General features: G+C 39.0%; 2 protein-coding genes across 4 annotated transcripts in view; one reads left to right on the top strand and one right to left on the bottom strand.

Moving 5' to 3' along the window:
- PRPF38A (pre-mRNA processing factor 38A) lies at positions 1-4,436 on the top strand. The gene is made up of 10 exons (XM_026105517.2): positions 1-213; positions 301-460; positions 989-1,110; positions 1,623-1,708; positions 1,883-1,993; positions 2,590-2,702; positions 3,254-3,280; positions 3,359-3,456; positions 3,801-3,849; positions 4,090-4,436. The coding sequence occupies exons 1-10, from the start codon at positions 84-86 to the stop codon at positions 4,130-4,132; spliced, it is 939 nt and encodes a 312-aa protein (XP_025961302.1). The 5' UTR covers positions 1-83; the 3' UTR covers positions 4,133-4,436.
- Positions 4,437-5,557: 1,121 nt separating this feature from the next.
- The window catches only part of TUT4 (terminal uridylyl transferase 4), a 49,664-nt gene continuing 33,721 nt past the window's right edge, over positions 5,558-21,500 (bottom strand). For 2 of the 3 annotated variants that reach the window (XM_026105505.2, XM_026105488.2), the window contains exons 20-30: positions 20,702-20,815; positions 19,494-19,571; positions 18,908-19,085; positions 18,490-18,537; positions 18,313-18,395; positions 16,085-16,200; positions 14,195-14,355; positions 13,235-13,332; positions 9,975-10,500; positions 7,180-7,353; positions 5,558-6,102 (exon numbers count right to left, since the gene is read on the bottom strand). In XM_026105505.2, coding sequence (XP_025961290.1) covers positions 6,011-6,102; positions 7,180-7,353; positions 9,975-10,500; positions 13,235-13,332; positions 14,195-14,355; positions 16,085-16,200; positions 18,313-18,395; positions 18,490-18,537; positions 18,908-19,085; positions 19,494-19,571; positions 20,702-20,815 — 1,668 coding nt within the window. In that variant the 3' untranslated portion in view covers positions 5,558-6,010. The remainder of the gene's footprint in view (positions 6,103-7,179; positions 7,354-9,974; positions 10,501-13,234; positions 13,333-14,194; positions 14,356-16,084; positions 16,201-18,312; positions 18,396-18,489; positions 18,538-18,907; positions 19,086-19,493; positions 19,572-20,701; positions 20,816-21,500) is intronic. The other variant, XM_026105497.2, reaches the window with a different exon arrangement.

Here is a 21,500-nt window from a genome sequence, read left to right on the forward strand (position 1 = left end):
GACGCCCCGGAAGCGGAAGCGGCTGTTGCCGCTACCCCTAGCGGAAGCAGGACGGGGAGTGGGGCCGCCGCGGCGCCGAAGCCATGGCGAACCGAACGGTGAAGGACGCGCACAGCATCCACGGCACCAACCCGCAGTACCTGGTGGAGAAGATCATCCGCACGCGCATCTACGAGTCGAAGTACTGGAAGGAGGAGTGCTTCGGCCTCACGGGTACGGCGGGCCGGGCCGGGCCGGGCCGGAGCGGGCGGGGCGCGGGCGCGGGGCTCCGGCGGGCACTAACGGCCTTGCCTCGCCCAGCCGAGCTGGTGGTGGACAAGGCCATGGAGCTCAAGTACGTGGGGGGCGTCTACGGCGGCAACATCAAGCCCACGCCCTTCTTGTGCTTGACGCTGAAGATGCTGCAGATCCAGCCCGAGAAGGACATCATCGTGGAGTTCATCAAAAACGAGGACTTCAAGTAAGTTGGTAGCTGTTTCTTTTTTTCTTTTCCTTTTTGCCTGTCATGCTGAGTGAGACGTGCAAACTCAAAACGGCCAGGGAGACCTCGGTGCTAGGTTTAGCATTCTTTACAGGGGCCGTGATAAACTCTTCTCTCCGAAGCATGTCGTTATTCTCACTTTCAGAGGACTTGCTCTTCTTGTGTCACTGAGGCTGTTGAAACGGCTTGTTTCCATAGCGTGCACTTAACATGATAAAACATTTCTGCCTTGAGTGGTTGGAAGCAGGTGCATTAAGGGGGCCCTATCCACTTCCTTTTTTTTCGGTATTTCTTTCAGTTCAGGGACTGGTGATACTGTTCTTGCATGCATAAACAATCACATAGAGGATATATATACTTGAAGGAGAAAATCTAAATGATCTCTTATTCTGTTTATTTTAGCATACAGATTTTTCCTCAGAAACTTATGGGAAAAACTTGTGCGTTAGCTCAGCCGCTACCTATGTAGAAAGCACAGTTGCATGAAACACTTTGTTTGCTTTTCAGATATGTCCGAATGCTTGGTGCATTGTATATGAGACTGACAGGCACTGCCATTGACTGCTACAAGTATCTTGAACCACTGTACAATGATTATCGAAAAATAAAAAGTCAGAACAGAAATGGGGGTAAGCACTGTCACATAGCTGTGGTTTCTCAGTGTATTATCGATGGCCTTTTGCTGGAAAAATATGTAAGGCTAGATAAAGTTAAATATCCTCTTTGTTAATGACAGCTTAAAAAATTGTAGGAAAATCACTTTCCTGAAATCTTGCTTTTGCTTGTTCATTCATTCATTGGATAGTCTGCTGCTGTAACTCATTATAAATGGGAGCTGCCTTGCTTCTTTTGCTTTCCCCAAACACTTGTATTTGGTATTTGTAAAACTGAGTTTTAGTGCACAACAGAAAACACACAGACCATAATCTGAGTGCTGGTTTAAGTGCTGGGAATCTGCTAATCCTACATGTGCAGTGGTTTCCCTTTTTTTGCAAGATAGGCCTAATGTTTAAGAATGATTTTAGAACTATTGTTTGTACAGCCCGCTTGATAGAAGTGTTTTAAGTCTCAAGTGTTTCAGCTTTACTCCAGTTGCTAGTATTAATTTTCTTGTTCTTTTAAATGTTATTTTTCTTCCCAGAATTTGAACTGATGCATGTGGATGAATTTATTGATGAACTGCTCCATGAGGAACGTGTGTGTGATATCATTCTGCCTCGATTACAGGTTTGGAAAAGTGGATGATTATTGAATTCTTAACTGCATCATATTCAGTACTTGCATCAGCCTGCAGGTTTGTTGCCTAAAGCCATGTACAGGACCTCTTGGGCACAGCAGATGCTTTCTTAGGTGTTTGTTCTTATTTAGATTTATGTAAGATAAAGTTGTAATTTCTCCTAGAAACGATATGTTCTGGAAGAAGCTGAGCAACTTGAGCCTCGTGTTAGTGCATTGGAAGAAGACATGGATGATGTGGAGTCTAGTGAGGAGGAGGAGGAAGAAGATGAAAAAGTTAGTCAACTGTTTTACAGCATTTTTTAAGGGAATAGTTAAAATTGATGCTGAAACATCACAGTACACCTTACAGCTTATGAGAAATATCTGAGGGGATGCACTAAAAAGCTGCATGCGTTTTTTTTACTCCCTTAATGTATTTTCATATAAACTGCTTGTAAGAGCACGCTAGATCGTGAAGCAGCTCTGAAGTACTCCATATTTGTTGAGCTCTTTTGTCTGCTCATATTTCAGATATTTTATATACATATAAAATGTTTCATTTATATATAGGTATTTTAGCTTTCACTATCACTTTTAATTCTATGTGATGGTCCTAGTTGGTCAATTCTGCTTTTTAAGGGAGGGAGTGGACAGTATGAGAGGTGGCCATTTTAATTTCCAATGCAGTCTATTTTATAATTAGCGAATTTAGGTAGTACCGCTCATTTTTGAGTATGAAATACTTGAGGAATGGGAAGCTTGAATTGGACGACTTGTTTCCTCTTTTCTTTCTTGTATTAATTGTTTGGGAATCCTTACTGGTAACTAAAAATCTTAGCAAGGAAAGATTTACAACTTTTGCGGGGGGCCTGGTTTTGCAATCTTTCCAGTTGGAGCGAGCACCCTCTCCAGATCACCGCAGAAGAGGCTACAGAGACCTTGATAAACCCCGCAGATCTCCTGTTATACGATACAGGCGGAGCCGAAGCAGGTCTCCAAGAAGGTGATACATGGCTCTTTTTGAACAATATTTTTACTTAAAACACATCTGTGGTGCTGCAGAGTGCTTTTACTGGAGCTAAGCACAGAGCTGAAGATAGTGTTCAATCAGAATCTCTTATGCCTTCCACTTCTAGCCACTAAAAGAATTGCAGTGCTGCAGAGCCACAGTCAAGCCCTGTCTGCCCCTTTCCCTGGTCCTGCAGTAATTCTTCAACTTGCTGGCCAACTTCAGCTAAATTTGACAGTGGAATGAAGGTATCAAGCACAATCAAGTGCTTGTGGTTTTCATGTGAACCAAAGACTGAGGAGAAAATAGATCTTGCTAATTCGACCTATGGGTATTAAGCCAGGAAAAAAAATCATCACTTACCTCTTTCTGCTCGCTGTAGGGGCCAGACCAGAAGCATGTATTGCCCCAGTGTGGCAGGCCAAACAAACACTGACTGGGCATATGGGAGAATGCAAGAAAAGCCCTGGTGCTGGAGAATATAGGAAATGAAACTTGGTTTGGTCAATGGCTTTTAGTGACTCTTTTTCTTTCTCCAATTACAGACGAAGCCGCTCTCCAAAGAGAAGAAGGTAGTCTATTTTTCTGCTATATAATCTTAAAACGTGTGTATTTTTAGTATGATTATTTAAAAGCTTCCTTTCTCCCAGCCCCTCGCCACGCCGGGAGAGGCATCGCAGCAAAAGCCCAAGGCGACACCGGAGCAGATCCAGAGAGAGGCGCCACAGATCAAGATCTAAATCTCCAGGTATTTCTGTAGTTTACCAATTTAACTGTGGTATGTCTCTGTCAGCAGAGACTGTCTACTGCAAGGAAAATGGAAGAAGCTAGAGTAGAGGCCTAATCTGGATTATAAAATGGCTAGTTACATGGAAGCATGCCTGGAGAACTCTCTTAATACATGCAACATTGCACTCAGTACACTTTTCAAATATTTACATGGAGCTTAGTTTGTGTGCCTAATTAAGGCTAGGGTTCCTCTGGCATTATCTAGGACACTTAGTCACTAGAAGCAATTAGATTAGCAAAACAAAGAATTGCTGGGATCTGTGACTACAAACACAAGTAATTGTTACCTTTTTTTCCTCATAGGGCATCACCGTAGTCACAGGCACAGGAGTCACTCTAAGTCACCTGAAAGGTAAAGGTTTGGCATATTTCTTAAGGGTGTTGATTCTGTTTTAAGAATCTCAGGACTGAAGGTCATCTTACAATGTTGGAGATAGATAAAAGTATTTGATATGGTACCTCCCTCAGTGTTGAAGTCAAGATATATTATCCGTAGTCTATTACAGAAAACACCAATATGAATCACATTGGTCTTTTAAAACAAGTAATAGTACTGTGTCCTATGAATCATATTTTTTTTTGTTTGTTTCAGATCTAAGAAAAGCCACAAGAAAAGTCGGCGAGGGAATGAATAGCAAACTAAATCCAGCATGCAGTTTAGGGACCTTGAACTGCAGTCTAATACTGTCCTATTTGCTGTATGGGGCAGCAGGATATGTACTGGCTGCTTTAGCAGTCTTTTTCTTTAATCCCTCCCCTCTTGTATAAGAAGTAGGGTTTTTTGTTTTTTGTTTTTTATTTTTATTAAAAGAAAGCTAAAGAAACTTTTTATGTAGTTACTTACTCATCTTCCTGGTAGAATTTGAGGATTTTTAATTGTTTTCTTAAGGCCTGAAAAAATTGTGACAAGGAATAAAAATAAGGTTTTTTGTCTCTAAAGACTCCTTGCTGTTTTCTTCCTAATAGTTTGTTTTGATTTCTCCTCATTGAAGCTAGTTTCATTCCTAAATCAAGGCTTTGTTAACAAAAGGCAACGGAATTCAGTTGCAAAAGTGAGAATGTGTTTGTTATTAGCTCAATAACACTGAAGAACTACCAGCGTAACCTATCTCAAGAAACCTCCTGGTACAAGGAAGTTACACTGTCAAAATCTACTGTGTTATTCTAAAAGTGGAAGCTAACTCAAAACCGCTCTCAAAGGTTCAGCTGTAACTGCTCTGTGCCAGAGTTACTGGTTACTTTGTAAAAATCAACTTGAAGTCCAGTAATACGCTGCTTCTGACACTAATACTAGACAGTAGAACAAAACATTACTCATCACTTTTCAGGCAAAATTACTCACTAAATTAAAAAATAGTAACCATCACTTTGAAGACAAATAGTCTGTGACCTACCTAGGCGTGGGGAACAGAATATGACACAACTATACTCCCCTCTAGCTTTGCTGATGAAGTTCGCATTCAGCAAGGCCCTGTTCCCTCAACTTAAGAATAGTCAAGCACTTATTCTAGATAAAGTTCTTAATATATATTTATTATAAATCGCAAGAAGACAGCTGTGTGTTAAGCCCCTTCTGTACTGTCCCTCTATTCATAATCTTGCTTCAGAAGCATGGATTTGCTGTTTTGTCTCCCAAAGATTTTACATACAAAATTGGGATATTGCTGCTTAAGTATTTTCCACACATTTGTGCTGTCAACACTCATTGCACAAAGTAGTATGCCCAGTGAATTTATGGAAGGAACCTCCTCTAATAAGTTATCTTATAATAGTACAACCTTATTTTTCTAGAATACTTCCATATTATTTTGGGAAGGTTATGAATGGAAAAGTAGAGAGACCAAGTATTTACAAGAAAAACACAGTGCCTGTGAATAGTGCATGTAGTGACACTTGAGGGGGGGAGCGGCAGAGGCATACTGATTGCATGTCTTATTTGTTAAAGCTACTCATCGTTCATGTTTTCTGTAAAATATTTAAATGAAAGCTGTTTTTTTTAATCTTCGTATCCTAATTACAGTTAAACACACATACAAATAGGGACGAGGAAAAGTCTTGCATTCTTTTTTTTGCAGTTTTATTTTTCTTTTAAAAAGTTTTTTTTTTTGGCACTACATAGTTCTGTAAAGAATAGAAGTGACAAATTTTTAAACACATGAAATCCCTTTCTAATTTTATTTTTTTAGAACAATATATATAAAGTCTGAAGCAACCAAAGTATGAATACAGCTAATAGAAAATAAAGAACTTAATTTTAAAAATTCTCTCTCTTTACAGTTTATCAAGATAAAACAAAACACAAGTCCCCTTAAAAATAGGGTAATAAAATAGATGAAATTTGTATCACTCAGTTTTGTGATACTAGTAAAAACTATAGTTCATATCTATGTACAAATGATACAGTTTAAAAACAGTCTTAAATAATCTTGTATCTAAACATGTTGCATTAAGATTTTAAATCAGAACCTGATTTTCTTCTCCCCTTCCCCGCCCACCCGTAATCCCCTTAAATTTCACTTTTTCTGTTGAATGTAATTCAGATTCAAGTGTGGGTGTCCTTGAGACAGAAGCGAGAACCGCTGGTTACTCTGCATCAGTGGACCAGCTAAAAGAAAATGGATTACAATTAATTCAGCAAGTTAAACATACTTAACAGTGCTTGGCTATATTCAATGTATAACACTTACTTAAAAATAAAGGCATTTATGTGGTTGACACAAATGCTAATCTATGTGACTAACGCATTTAATAGGACAATGCAGTATTATTTTAATCCTCTCTCTGAAATTCCCTCAGAATCATCAGTATGTTATTATTGTTGTGTTACTTTAATCTTAATTTCTTTAAACAAAAATAACTTCAGGATTTTTAAATCTTGGTCTCACCTGGAAACCTTGCTATAGCCTACAGATTAGGCTTAAAAAAAAAAAAAAAAAAGGATTTGATGCCAGTATCTCTCATCCTATACAAGGTGACCCAGCAGCACAGTAATTGCATGCCTTTAAGTAAAATTTGGGCACAGTCTCTCTCTTACTGGAGCCAAAGGTCATTTTCCCACGGTCTTTCCCAATCCTGCAAGATGCTGAACACCTTTACTGTTCACTAGCATCAGAAAGAGTTGGATAAAGTCAATCCTTCAAAGTATCCCGAATAACTGAACCTGATCTAACTTTGACATTAGCACTGCTTTGACTGCAGCTGGGACTAGATGGCCTCCCAAGGTCATCATCCAAGGTCTGACCTGAGCTATTCTATGATCTTGCAAGTTTTTAATGTATGCAAGTCATTCGTAAGGCAAGGTACAAAAGCCAAATAAAACTAATTAGGACAAAAGTTTCTGCAAATTCTTAGCATGCGCATGGACGAGTCATTTTATCCTCTATTGAAACAGAGATGGCTCTAAGTGAGACAGCAGCAATGAAGGAGGAAAAAAAAAAAAACTGGAAGTGTATCACAGTCCAAGTTGCCTATCATATTTGGGAACTCCATTTAATCCCTTCCCTCCCACAAAGATTTTCATCCATCCATACAGGAAGCTGAAGTGTTGATTTGACTCTTGGATTCATTCTTATGGTTCCAGGGAGCCTACGCATGTGAAACATGATTCCTTGGCTTTTAAAGCCTTTGAGACAGTAAAGAGACATGTTGCATGAGCTGTTGATTCATATACTAGTTCTAGTACCTTGAGGGTAGAAAGGTTTGTTCGGTGGATAGCTGGCATTTCCCTGCTGCATGTAGTTCTGAGGCATATTGTAAGGCCACGCTCCTCGGAGGAGAGGAAAATGGGTAGGGGTCCCATGGTCCCAAGGGACAGAAGGAGGGTTCATTTTACCAAACTGTCCTTGGAAACCCTGATCTATTTTTCAATTGAAAGGGAAAAGCACATTGCAAGTGAAATAATTAAACAATAAGTCACAAATACAATTTACATCTCAAATAACAGTTTGCAGGGGACTTTACGCAATTAATCTGATGTGCTAATTTTTTAAAAATATACATCAATAAATTACCACCTACATTACTTCATTATTCAGCACAATAGAATTTATTGGAGGGGGATGATAGATGATGAATCAGTACTTAAAATCAAGACCTAAAATCTCACTATTCCATACAGAAGTAAATTAGACTGTATGTCATTCTCACGATGAAAAATAAAAGTTCTGAAAAATGTTACTAATATCTGATCCTGCACAGATCTTCACTATCATTGACATAAATGTGACATGAAAGCATGTCCTACTTCAAGAAATAATTCTCAGAAGCAGTACAGTGGAATTCCACTAACACCTGTATGCTTAAGAAACTCTGTATGTAGATCACGGGACAAACTTAAAATTTATTTTTGGAAAGACAAATAAAAGCTTTTGAAATAAGTATACAAGCTGTAAATTATTCCATTCACAAATCTAGTATTACTGCAGCATTAAGGATGAGAAATCAAGCATCAAAGAGGCAGTACACACAACAATCACTGACAATACTGTCAATTCTGCTCTTTTTGTTCATAGCTCCCGATTTTATAAGACACTGTAATACCCTGTAATTTAAAAACTGTGGTCAATGTACCTTTATAAAAAAAGACAAAATTTAAAAGCAACTATCCTTTTCAGAATATCAGTTCCCCTTCAGTCTCATTAGAAAACCTGTAGATAGACTTTCACTGTATAATAAGTAAGCTATGGGTTTAAAAAGAACAGTAGTTGTTTTATACAGTAAAAGATGAAATATAGGTCCAGAAAAAGCACGAAAAAAAAGTTGTCCTTCTGAATCTTCTAACGATCCTACTTCTGACCAGACTGTCTACTGAAAAGAAAGTAAGGTTGCTCCTTCCCATTCAAGATCACGTGAGTCAAGACAAAGTTTCCTTCAATTTGCTGTTCCCAAATTGTTCCAAGCAGGTATGAAAGCAGGCTTCAAACAGAGAGCACACAGCCCATCTTCACAGTGCTCCTACCCAGTGACCTACCGTAATGGCATCAAAACCGTAAAGGAAACAAAGCTGATTAAAATACAAAGAAGGCAAATACCAGGACTGGGAACCAGGAAAAGGAGTGTGATGAGACAAAGTGAACAGAGCTCAGCTGGGGGGAAAAAAAAAACACCACCACAGAAAACAAAAACAAAAAAACCCTAAGGAGACTGAGAGCAGAAGAAAACCGGGGAACATTCTGTACAGACAAGATGAGAGTGGAAGCACACAAACAGAGACAAAGTGCAGAAGGAAGATACTGAAGACAGACTGACAGACAAGATGATGAGCACCAAGACTAGTTAAGGGAGGAAGGAGAGTCAAGAGAAGAAACTGGGATTTGGGGAACATGTCTGAAAGAAGGCAGCTACCTGGGTAAGATGACTTGGATCGGAAGGAGGTGCTTGAGAAATAAAAGCAGCGCTGGGGTGGACCCGGAGGAGAGGACAGATGAGGCAAGATAGAGAATTAAGACAAGAAAGGATGGAGGATTAGGGACAAAGGCAAGCTTAGAAAGCACGCTGATAGCAGTCTCTGCATCCTTTAAAGTATATTCCCCACACTGCTCAGAACAGGAAAATATGCATCTCCTGTCAGCAAATACCTAAAAAAAAAAATCAGTGGTGAAGTGTATCTCATCTAACACTGTTGACTCATAGATGAAAATCCACTATTGCAGTCAATAACTCTATTAGTGCAGAGAAAGGATGTGCAGAAGATTTAAAATTCCAATCTCTCGTGATGAATGACTGCATCAGTGTATTGTATGATGGATTTTTTTTAAATATAGGTAAAGTTATACACAAAATAAATCAAGAGAATACTATTATGGTTTAGAAAATCACTGTTCAAGTTTAGGGACTGCCACTGTTTATGTTGCTTAAAGAACAGCATTGGCACTAGTTACTACATACTATTTTTCTCCGCCTCATCAAACATATAAATGTACTTGTTTTTCATAGGAGACAAAGGCTGTTGCCCAACTTGTTGCAGAAGTTGGAAAATATATGAAGTATTTTCAGGAAAGGATGTCAAAATTAAAGAAGATAACCTATAGGAGAAATGACTGTGTAAGACCATGTCATTAAGCTTGTACTGCAGTACTTGCAAGGGGACAACCCTCAATGTGCACATCTAAGTTTGTAGGTGCAATCTTAGCATTTATCTAATAATCTATATAACAGCATAAACAGAAACCATATTTGTAAGCATATTCACAGAAAAGTAATTTAGACTCAAACAATTATTACAGTATTTCTCAGTTGAATGCATGATTTCTCATATGTTGCACAGCTCTTAATGGCAGATAGGACCAATGCCTAAAAGTTACCTAGATCCAACTTGCATAATTTTTTTTCCTATAAAAATATTAAGACAACAAAGTAATGACTTAGTTTCTTAAGCATCGTTTTTAAATGTAAAACAAATTTAGTGTTAGCTGTTTCTGTAACATTTAACATTTGTACACAAAGTGCAAGAGGTTTGATACAATAGAGAAGAGTTACCTGAGTTCCCCACAGTGCCATTGTTCACCAGTGAGTTTGGAGTCACAGGATTGTGCCAGTGTCCCTCATGAGAAGTGCTGGGGATTCCCATGGGCCTGGCAGCAGGCTGTGCAAAGATGATACTGGGATCATTCAAGCTTACACTGCTCTGGTTATTTGTGGTGGTGCTGCTGCCAGACCTCATAGAAAACGGAACATTTGTAGAATGAGGAGGGTTACCCGGTGCAGAGTGAATAACGGGCCCATGAATAGGCCATGAAGTGCTGGGAAGCTGAATTTGGTGGTGATGGTGCATCTGAAGTAGTCCCAGGTTATGCAAGGTGGAATACTGACCTGGGGGAGATTGGGGAAAGTTAAACAAAGGCAGCTGGACCTGATGGGGCGGCTGTGCACCCTGCTGCGGTTGCGGAACGTGCTTAGACTGAGATATTGGTTGTGGCTGAGTCTGGTTAATGGAGGCTGGCTGAGAGGAATTCTGTGTAAATTGTTGAGGTTGTGGAGAGTAAGATGACTGATGCGAATCAGACTGGAGGGGAAAAAAAAAAGTATGTATTTCTGATTAGTTCACTAGCTATTTACTGGTGTTTTTCTTTAATAAGCACTCAATTTATCAGACTATTCACAAAAACAGCAGAGCACTCCCCAACAACGCCCCAACTAAGCCAAAGTTCCTGCTGGTTTAAATGAGTACAGCTCAACTTGCATTCATTTTCACCAGCAGATAGTTTGGCCTGCTAACGTGGCACATCCCACCATCAGAAACATCATTTTGAGGAAACATTAGCCCCAAGCTACTCATTAGACATCTGTTTCCGATTTTTATTCAATGTCTTCCCCACCCTGTTTATTTACAGCCCAGAACCTCATTAACTAGTTACAAAACCTTACTTCTAACAGTGGCTCTTATTATCAAAGATACCTTTGTAAGTGCTTCCAAAATAAGCTCCTAATATTTCTTTATTTAATCTGTTAAACAAGAAATTGAAACTCCAAAGACCCAGTTTCAACCTCTGTATCCTGATGCTAGGCCATAGCTGAAGGCACAGAAATAGCCATTATTACAGCATTTGTAGAGGTTTTCCTTTCACCAGCAACGTACAGAAACAGGCCTGAGCCTATCTGAGCTGTTTGGTGTTGCTCTCAGCAGAAAAGCATTTCAAGAACTGGGTTGATTGGGATGCTTCCCAGCTTATCTGCCAAAATTTATTACCAGTGTCCAGGTTCATCTAACTTGTTTTTAAGCACTCAGATGAGGTGGTGATGGCATAAGATAGGTGCCTCCAAAGGGAGATTCAAATCAGAGACAGCTGCCTAAGACAGAAGTGATTATCTGAACCTCAGGTCTCAATCTCCCTGTGGAATTGCTTGTCTTTCTCCATAGGCTATAGCAGACAGCTAAGCTCCAGGTAACTCAGCTGCTGTCAAATATCTGAAGTTAAAGGTCTCTGCAGCTTGTCACTATCCCTCACTGCTCTCCTGTTTAAATTGGCAGTTGCTTTTCTGCAATAACCAGTAGGTCTGCAGCACGTCCCCATAGCAGCCTCTCAGCCAGTTCCTTACAGAAGCGTGCTGTATATCTAGCCACGGGCACAGCTGAAGCCCGGAAGATGGGACTGCTCCTTGCTGCTATTCCAGTCGTTCCTGTACCAGTGCCTCTATGCCTTTGCACCAAACCAGGAAGAGAAGGTAAAGCCTGGGATTTGAAAGCCAATGACTGGTTTAACAGTTTAAACACATTAAAAAACAAAACAAAACAAACCCAAGCCAAAAAAAAAAAAAAAAAAGAAAAAGACATCAAAGCACATGCATAGACCGCAGCCTGACTGCAAACATTAAACCACCATAAGCATGTATGGACATGCCAGCAGCAGGAGAGGAGAAATGATAAATTCCAGCCTCCTGGTCTGCTTCCATACCCCTGGCCTTCCCTTTTGCCTCCTCCTGCACCATAACATTCCCTCCCATCAAACAGCTCCCAGGCAGCACATATTCTGTGGCCTCGCCAAGAAATCCTCACCAAATGACAGCCACACAGCACACACACAGAGTCCAAGGCATCCAGATGACGCAAGACTGACTGTGCACATGCAGTAGGTCCAGTGTGTCTGATGTGCCTGACTCCTGTGTGTGCACCCACATCTCCAGTTGCAATTTCCCAAACAGAAATACAAGGCTCCCACAGAGATGCTTCTGCATCATGTGACACAGCGTGGTGGCAGCATAGCTGTTCCTTTAGAACAGGGATGCATCAGTCCCTCCTTAATAGCAGATTATTATAGTAAAAAATGATGTTACAAAGTCTCTGTTGCTAGAACAAACACTCCAATGCATGCTTGCTGATAAGTTATGAAATACTCGATACCTAAATTAGGAAAGTAACTGAACAAAGCGCATTAATAATCAGCAGCCTGATCACTGTTTGCTCACTTGTCAGCTTGCTAAGCAGGCACAGGTTTCTCAGCCTATTAGCTCAAAATTAATCAATTTTTGGGGTATTCCATACTCCAATAATACTAAATGCCAGCAGCTGTATTTGTTCAAACACTCTCTACTATTCATCTCCACACAGGAGCAGGCTTAACATTTTTATCTAGTTGTAAAGAGACTTGAACAAATTCTAAGGAAAAATAACCAAAATTTCCTCATTGTTCTGTTCGTGCTTCTAGCTTGCTCTGGCAGGCCTTCTCTTCATGTATCACATCTGAAGTGAAGTATGATTCATTTATGTTCCCTGCCTATTCATGACAATCATTCTTTCCCCTTTGACTTCCAATTTTTTTCTACGCACTGCTGCTGGCTGCCTTCCAGCTGACTATCCTTAACACAGTTCCCTTCTAAAACCCCAGAAAATCATGGTAGTCACAAACCTAAGTCTCCTGCATGCAAATGATGAGCTGTGCTTCATCTTTAATCTCAACTTTGAGCACTTTTAGTGCACATTGCCAGAACAGCTATGCACAAGACTTCAAAAGGCATCTCAGCTTAATCTGATAGAGAGTGAAGATGGCCTTGCAGAACTGCAGGTTGTCTCATATGAAACTTGACCATGTAGTTTCCATTTTGAAAGACCACAACTGGTCTCCAAGAGACTCGATTGCAAACCCAACAGTTTTAGTAACTGGTACTGTAGAGTGCAATGTTGCCATTATAAAGTCCAGAATTTGTTCAGAACAATCTGGACAAATCTGTTCCTAGCACGGCCCAGGATTGCTGGTTTGTTCTATCTACTCATTTTAAAACTAAAGCTAACTGCAACTTACACATTCTGATGACTGTCTAGTACGCAAGGGTCGTTCCACCTGCTGCTGGCTCACAGCCACTAGCTGTGAATTTACCATGCTTCGGACCAACTGGGCACCTAATCAAAGAACAAAAATGTTAATATAAATTACTACAGTTACAGATCACAGAATACTGAACACGGAGGTACAGCTGCTAAAACCAAAATCTAATTCTGAGTAATACAAATTCTAGCATGAACAAGGCTCACGTTGCTAACAGCTGAGAACACTACTTTAGACAGGTTTCCATGCTATTCCTGTGAGCAGTGGGATTTTGATAATATTAACAGCAGAAACGCTGGGGCCTAAAAAAAGGGAGTAAGGGAGATCCTAATAGAGAAGAGAAGCAAGATTCTCTCTAAAGTTCATTTACAATCCTTTTCTCCATTTTTTCAAGTACTGTGGGCACCTAAGGACCTAATTTGAATGGGTTTTCAGTTAGACTTGTCTCTAATTACTAACAGTAATTTGAAATCCAGATCTAGCATCCCAATTCACCTGCATGCTTTCAGAAGTCTAACTTAAGAGCACTGATTCTTGATGAAAGGATATTTACCTACCTCTCACAGATGATGTAGCGTTAGCTAACATTTGATAAACACTTGGAAGAGGAAATGCATTCAGTTATTACTACTATTACTACTCCTAAATGCACCCATTGTGAATAAAAGACAAATAATACAATAGTGTGAAGCAGACCATATTTACTGCTGAATACATTTTTCCCAGCCACCCCTGCAAAGACTGTACTTTAAGAGGCACTATTCCCCTTGGAGAAAAGTAACACTTCAACTAAAGCCTGCGTTTGCAATGACTGAAAGCAAGCAACCATTAGCTGCAGAAAATTTGAAGATAATTATCAGGTCTGTATAGAAACCAAGGGAAAGAAGGGAGCTCAGAACCTCCAAATGATACTAAACACACACACGCTATACTTACCTGGCACACTATTATTTCTCTGTCGTGTTTGTTTGAATTCAGGACAATCTCTTCTAACATGACCCACATCCCCACAGATGAAGCATCTTTTCTCTCTTGTTTCTCTGTCATCTTCTTTCACTTCTTTTTCATCATCTTTCTCATTCTCCTTTTTCTTCAACCTGAATAACAATGTTTATTAGCACTAGTGGAAAACACACACACACAGGAACAAAACAAATCTCTGTACAGTTGTTAAACAGGTATGCTCAAAGGAAATGGTTACATAACCAACAACTGTACCAGAATACAAATACCTTATGAATCCCAGGAAAACCCTTTCAGAATCGAGGCTGGTTAAGAACCAGTCTGTACAAACTTAATGAGCTTACAAGCTCCCTAAAACCACCCAGAAGCTATCTGCCTGTATTAGTGTAGAACTGTACCTATGCTTAAGCAGGCTTAGCCTGCCAATTAGTCTGGGAGTAGTTCCATGCACGAAGCCAGAACACAGGCAAAATGAGCCAGCTATATCTTGTAGATATGCCCTTCATTTGACTGGAGATTGGGTGTTTCTCTATAAGAGTGTATTAGCACCCTGACCCTACAGAGGGTGTGAAAGAAAGCACATTGATGCCCATTCAAACATCAAGTATTAAAACAACAAACAGGAGAAGAATTAGCAATCAGGAAGCAAGGTGAGAAGTAAAGGTCTTTTTCCACAAGATGCTTGTAGGATTGTTAAGTATTAATAGTATTTTGTGAGACGTATAATTTGAGAGCCATTCCACGTGGCTGTGTTGCAGCAGCAACTTTCTGTGAAGAACAACAGATGACAACTCCTTTCCCCAAGACAGATACAGAGAAGGAGGTGGTGCAATTCAAAGTGTTAGTGTTTGAGGAATGTGTTAAGGCAGAGGCTGAAAGAAGTGGTCAGCTTGTGACCTTGAAGTCCAAGTGAAGTTCCGTTTATCTTGAATTCTCCTGACTGAATCAAAGGCTATAAATAATAAGGGACTTTGCAGCAGGAAGAGACAAAGTTTCTTTTAAAGAATCACGGGGCACACATATGAACATAAAGAGTAAATCAAAATGCCCAGACTTCAGTCTTTAACAATAAAACACCAACTTCTAAGGGCTTCAGTAGGTTTTTAGGAGTCAGACACTATACTGAATCTGTCATTGAAAATTTGTAGTAGTAAAAAATGCAAGGAGTGCAGGTTCTTTGCCAATTCTTGCTGTACTCTCTTTGGAGACATGGACCTGCATGTACTAGGGACCATCCTTTTGCAAGAGTGCTAGATCCAATATTCCTAAGTGCAGTTAATGTACGAAGGCACTATCACTAAGTGACAACACTAATATGATGTTACAGAAATGCAGTAGACCTGCATATGCACATTTTAGTTAGCCCTAGATTTTAATCAGTGAACTTCTTTCTACCTGGCATGCAGAGGTATGCTGTTAGATCTATAGAGCAATTCAAATCTGCTTTCCCAACATGATCACTACACGAAATCCACTGTAATAAATTATAAATTATGCAATCAGGTAATACGGTCTTAAGACCATCTTAAGATTTACGCTATAAAAAGATAACTTACTGACGTAAATTTTAAGGTCAGCTACAATTAAAGATAGATCATGAAGCAAAATATAACTCACAGACTGCTGATTTTACTCTATATGTGCTTGCATGAATACTCTAAGATTTAAAGAGATGAGCAGAAATAGTCCAAGAAAAGCAAAAAAAGGATGGAAAGGTCAGGATCAGACATGAAGCTCTGATCGTCTCTGCAATTTAGCATACTCTTCATTTACATTAAAAATTCAAATCTCCAGATCTCTCCTGATGTAATACAACTTGAAAGATTTTAATTTTAAAGTGTTAGCTTTATATATACTGCTTACCTTCTCCTCTTTGGACAGTCTTTCATGTAGTGACCAATTTTTCCACAGACACGGCAACATCTGTCATTGGGTGCCAATTCCCCATCTGTCAGCACTTTTGAGTCAAAAAAGTATTCCTATCAAAACACAGACAGATACAATGTATAAACCATTCACTTACAGGACAGAGAAAAGAAAGAATAATGGGGTAACTTTCTTCCTTGACTGTTCCCTAAATTTACTACTTCTTAGGTTATAACTAGTCTTTTTTTTCCCCCTAGATAAAGGCAACTTTTTTGGGAGACGTGGAGTAATTTGGTCTAAAACAAGAATACTTAGCCTGAGGGCTAACATTTGTACAACATTTATCCAGGCTCCAGCCTTCTGCCTCTCCCCCAGCACCTTCCCCAAAGGTTATTCAGAGGATATGGGCAATGTTTTGAATGATCTATTTTGGCATCCTAAGTTCCTGCTTGGATGCCTTCCAAAGCAGCCCACAGCCCTTCTCAAATGACATGAATAGGTCCCTCTAGACTGAATAAAGCTCAGGTGTACACATCACATGGCAAATCACAAATATCCTTTAATGGTGGGAAACAGATGTAGCATCTGCTCATTGACCTAACTTACATCTGTGCCCTGGAGTTGCTAAGGACAGCTGTAGGTCTGTCACATGTCAGGGCAAAGGCCACAGTTTACAGCCTTTGAGCTGTATAAACATTGTGAAAGTACTTATCTTGTCTGAAAGATTGAACTGGAGCCCCAGATGGAGATGTCCTAACCCCAGCTCGGGGACAAAGTACTACCGTAGACCTAGGTAATTGTCTCAACCTCTTTGCTTCAGTTTCCCTTCTGTACCGGTAAGCGGCAATATGGGGCGTTAACTCGGGTGGGAGACTGAGAACTGCTTGTTTGTTGAGTGCTTTGAAGAAGGAAAATGCTATGTAATACTACTGGCACTACTTCCTTCACATAAGGGGCAGCTCATACACATGCTAAAGGCTGCTTGCTGTCTTGCCTTTCCTGTTTGGGAAAAACATTCAGTGAAAACCTGGAGATAAGGCAAAACAAACCCAAGAACACCCAGTATATGTTTTCCAGAAGTACTATAACACTGTGTTGAGCATGTATGCAAACAACCCACTGCTAAAAAAAACCTAGAAATAATTTGCAATAATGTTTACTACACATGCTTACATATTTGTCAAATATAAATAACTACATCCAACACAGTAATTCATTATTTGTATCACAGTAGCACTCAAAACCCGCAATGAACCTCAGGTCCTATTTTATTAGGCACAGCACGAAACAGAATAAGACACAGTCATTACATGAAAGAACATAAAATACAGACTAAGAAAAACTGCACAAAGAGTCAACAAATGGAAAGAGGAGATAAGGAGGGATGAGGAGAAATAACAGTAAATCTGCTTTCCTGTGTACCCAAGCTGCCAGCTCACATTCCAAAGGGTTTTCAAGAAATACATTACAAAAATAAAGAAAGAAAGAAAGAAAAGAAAAGGAGATTTTCAAAATCACACCACCACTTAGGAGCACAAGCCCTATTGAAAGCCACTGGAAGAACATGCCTAAAATGTCTTAAAAACATCTTTTCAAGTAGATATTAACAACATTAATTCCAGTTAATTTATTTGCTCATAACAAACCAGTTCCCTATTGCACATCAATGACTGCACCCTGTGGCAGAAAGGAGTTATTTTTGACACGGTGTCTTATGAGCATATTCCTGACAATGACTCACTGTGCAAGTTTTGAAGGTCGACTGATAACAAAAAGTTGATCTTTCATCCCCCTTTTCCCTTCCTTAGTGGCACTTTTTCTTTTCCCCACTCTCTGAAATTGATATACATGCAACATCTTGCAAGTCCATTTTCTTTAGCTACACAAATAGCTACTAAAACTCTTCAAGCCATTCGTGGGTTTTAAATACAATTTTTCAGTTTTCTGTGATAATGTCACACAATGAAAAGTTTCATTAAAAAAAATAACAACTTTACTTTCCCTGAAACTGCCAAAAGCACTGATCTGATTCCTACTCTATATTTTATACCACAGAAGCCCAAAACTAAGCTGTACATGTTATGCAGATGATGTACAATTACATGTATTATGCACACCAAAACAATCAAGATACAAAAAGCATTTGCTCTAGATGCATCATTTTACTGGACAGAGAAAGGTAAAATACATACTAAAAGCTTCACAAGAAAACTACGAAAACTTACAGCTTCTCTTCCAACAGTTGGGTAGAACGGGGTACCAAATAGTTTCCTCCCATTGATAAATGCCTTCATTATGAAATTGGTCACTATTGAAAAAAGACAACATTATTGAACAACAGAAAATGCACAAAATTTTAGAAATTAGTGAACATTAATTCTCAGTACACTTCAATAGCTTACTTTTCCTAGAGACTCCAGCACCAAGATTATGATTCAAGTCAAACGGATCTGTGTGAGAAAGGGAGAAAAACAAATCTAAGAGTTGCAAAAGATATGCTGCAACAAAAATTTTATTTTTATACAGACAATTTAAATACATTCACTGAGTAGGTGATAGCAAAGCAACACTGATGTGTTTTAAAAACGTGATTAGTCATAATGAAGTAACAGTAATTTACATACATATATGAAAACAGGAGTCTGATCTCCTCCTCGATAAGCCGTAGGACTTGCAAACAACTTTTTCGTTTGTTTGCTTGTTTTAATGTGGATGGCAGTTTCCTTACATAAAGATCCTGTGCAACCACGAGAACACATCCTGGAGCAACTGTGTTCATTCCTCCTTCATTAATAGAACAAAAATTAAGCAGATAAGTACCTTCAATGGCAATACATTTGGATGTCCACTGTTTCTCAAACGTAGTTAACAACTTCTTCTGCCGAATGCTGATCACGTACTCCTTGAAGTCAAATTCTTCAGTGTAGAATCGCAGCAACCCTAACCAGAGTTCTCCGAGGGACTCCGTGTTCTTTCCAAGAGAAGGCAGACGCTTCTTCTACATGCAATTGAAGACAGAATTTATATAGGTACAGTTACCCAAGCACTTCTCATCCTCCTGAACTACCTCTCTAACTATGAATTTGTCCACCATGAAGAGTTTCACTTGGTGAAAGTAAGGTGTGACTATAAATCACTACAGTTAATGCTAGCTCAATCCAGGCCTGCTTATAAAGAGTTAAAAGTATTTTTTTCCTGGTTTCATTTATGTTACTTAGAAATGATTTGAGATAAACCAAGAAAAAGCAGCCATTCATTCCAGAAAAACAGGATTCATGTGGGAAGTTATAATAATACAGTTATGGTAGTTGAGCTAGTCTTTTATAAATTATACTGTTACAAATATATCACTCTCCCGTAAAAACAAGACTTAAGCATTAGTGTTCTTCTGCAATTAAAATATTACCAGTTCTTCCATGTCATCAAAGAAAAAGGCATTCCATCCATCCACCATTCTCTGTGGAATCTGTTTTCCATCAAATATCTGCAGAAATAGAGGGCACGGTTACCACTCTAATTTAAAGTCATCATAAAAGAGCTGCAGTTTTGCTGGTACAAGATGGCACAAAAATACCTATTTTTTAATTTTTGCAGTTACTGTGAGACAGGACAGCAATAATGCAAAAAGACCTTCAAACATACTTTAACAATGGGAAATTCTGCCTATATATCAAGTATTTTGATACTTTATTTTATTTGTTCTTTACAACTAAGAAAACATGATTGAATTACCTCATCAAGATTCAGACAGCTCTCTTGCCCACAAAATCTCTAAGATGACTTTATATGACTTCTTACAACTTCTTCTTACCACTTAACTTCAGCAAAGCCAAAGGGAAATCCCACTGTTATTTAAATGCACTCTCGGGGTAGCAATAAAATAACAACCCCCAATCACTACTGCAGTGTCAGTAAGAAAGTCAGAGTCTCAACTGCAGTGTTTAAGGCAATTTTCCTCTTGAAGGCAGACATCAAAAAAAAAAAAGTCAGAACGGGGTAATTTTCAGAAGTGCTTGGGAGTTCCAGCGTGTATCCAGGGAGAGGTAGATAGTTGACTAAGTATACTTCCCACCCACTCACACACATGCAATGGAGGTACAGAATGTTATTTTCTTAAAAAAAAGTTTCCTGACGCATGTAAGACAATAGCTTTAAAGTTGTACCAAAACACTAGGTAACTTTTTTCCCTTACCAAATTAGAATTTTTTTTTCTTTTATAGATAAAAAGATGAGCATTAAATAATCTCAAAATAATGGATGGAAGAGCTGGACTCAAATCTCGAGAGCATCTGGCAGTCTCATAAATATGATTTACTTCTCTCTATCCCACCTGCCAATTTTTTCCCCTATAGAGTGCAGCACAATTATATCACCGTAAGATGAAAATCTCAAAAGTCAATATAACAGCAGCACCTAAATTCCAGAAAGGTTCCTGATTTTGCAGTACTCTTCTTGATAAGATTTACCACAAAACAAAGCAGAAGTTAGGAACCTGCTAATGAAAGAGGGCCACATTTTTCATTTGTCTCCCTAATCCTAAAAGATTAGAGTTCTCAGGTCTGGCTTAAAGAAATAGTGCATTTATTTTCACACACTCTGTTTCTGGAAGCCTACCTCCTGAAGAACTGGAATAACTGGTGGGTTTCTCTGCTGTAGAAAGTACAAAACCATAAGGATATAGGCATATGAAGACAGACTCCCTCGGGATGCATCTCCAATGTCGCAGCGCTGAACAAAATAGAAATTGTTTTAGGAAGCCTGAAAAATGAACGTCTTATTTAGCGTCAAATGTCTTCTGGCAAAACCAGAACAGAATTTGACTCATATAAAAACAGAAACCTTCTCATGCTGAAAATATCTTTTCGCTTCTAATGCGCCAAAATGTAAAACAAAACAAAAATCCCAAAACAGAAAGCCCATCAAACCCCAACATCAGATGTCTAGGTTTCAATACTGTAATTTTTTCCTAAGCTCACGTTACCAGAACTGCTTCTATAAATCCTTTAATTTTTACTGAATAATAGGTAAGTATTTCCATGTTGTATTGGCAACTTCAGCAGTACTTGGTATTTTGCTAGCATAGCATACATACATCTAATTAACCTGAGGCCTAGCCAGTACAAAACATAGAACATAAAACATACATCAGTGAATACCTTACTAGGCTTGGAAATCTTATTACAATGTAATCTTTTTGAAATACAGGTTTCTAAGCTACACTGTACTCTTCAAGCGTGTGTCATAAGGATAAATGTATTTTCAATCTCTAAGTCTGAAAAAAGCATGAATTCACAAACTATTTTCACATTAGAAGCAGCAGTGACAGCTGTTCCTGGTTTTATGCCAATGCATACACAGGGGGAAGCATTTTGCCTAAACACAGAATATTCATATAGCTTTGAAGTCACTTCCA

The sequence above is a fragment of the Dromaius novaehollandiae genome, chromosome 8 (assembly GCF_036370855.1).
Source record: "Dromaius novaehollandiae isolate bDroNov1 chromosome 8, bDroNov1.hap1, whole genome shotgun sequence".
Taxonomy (NCBI): domain Eukaryota; kingdom Metazoa; phylum Chordata; class Aves; order Casuariiformes; family Dromaiidae; genus Dromaius; species Dromaius novaehollandiae.

Bases quoted from the DNA above. Each gene is read 5' to 3' on its own strand.
- PRPF38A (XM_026105517.2), top strand. From the start codon at position 84: ATGGCGAACCGAACGGTGAAGGACGCGCACAGCATCCACGGCACCAAC. The intron at 214-300 runs GTACGGCGGGCC...TGCCTCGCCCAG, and splicing joins GGAGTGCTTCGGCCTCACGG to CCGAGCTGGTGGTGGACAAG. The intron at 3,850-4,089 runs GTAAAGGTTTGG...TGTTTGTTTCAG, and splicing joins CACTCTAAGTCACCTGAAAG to ATCTAAGAAAAGCCACAAGA.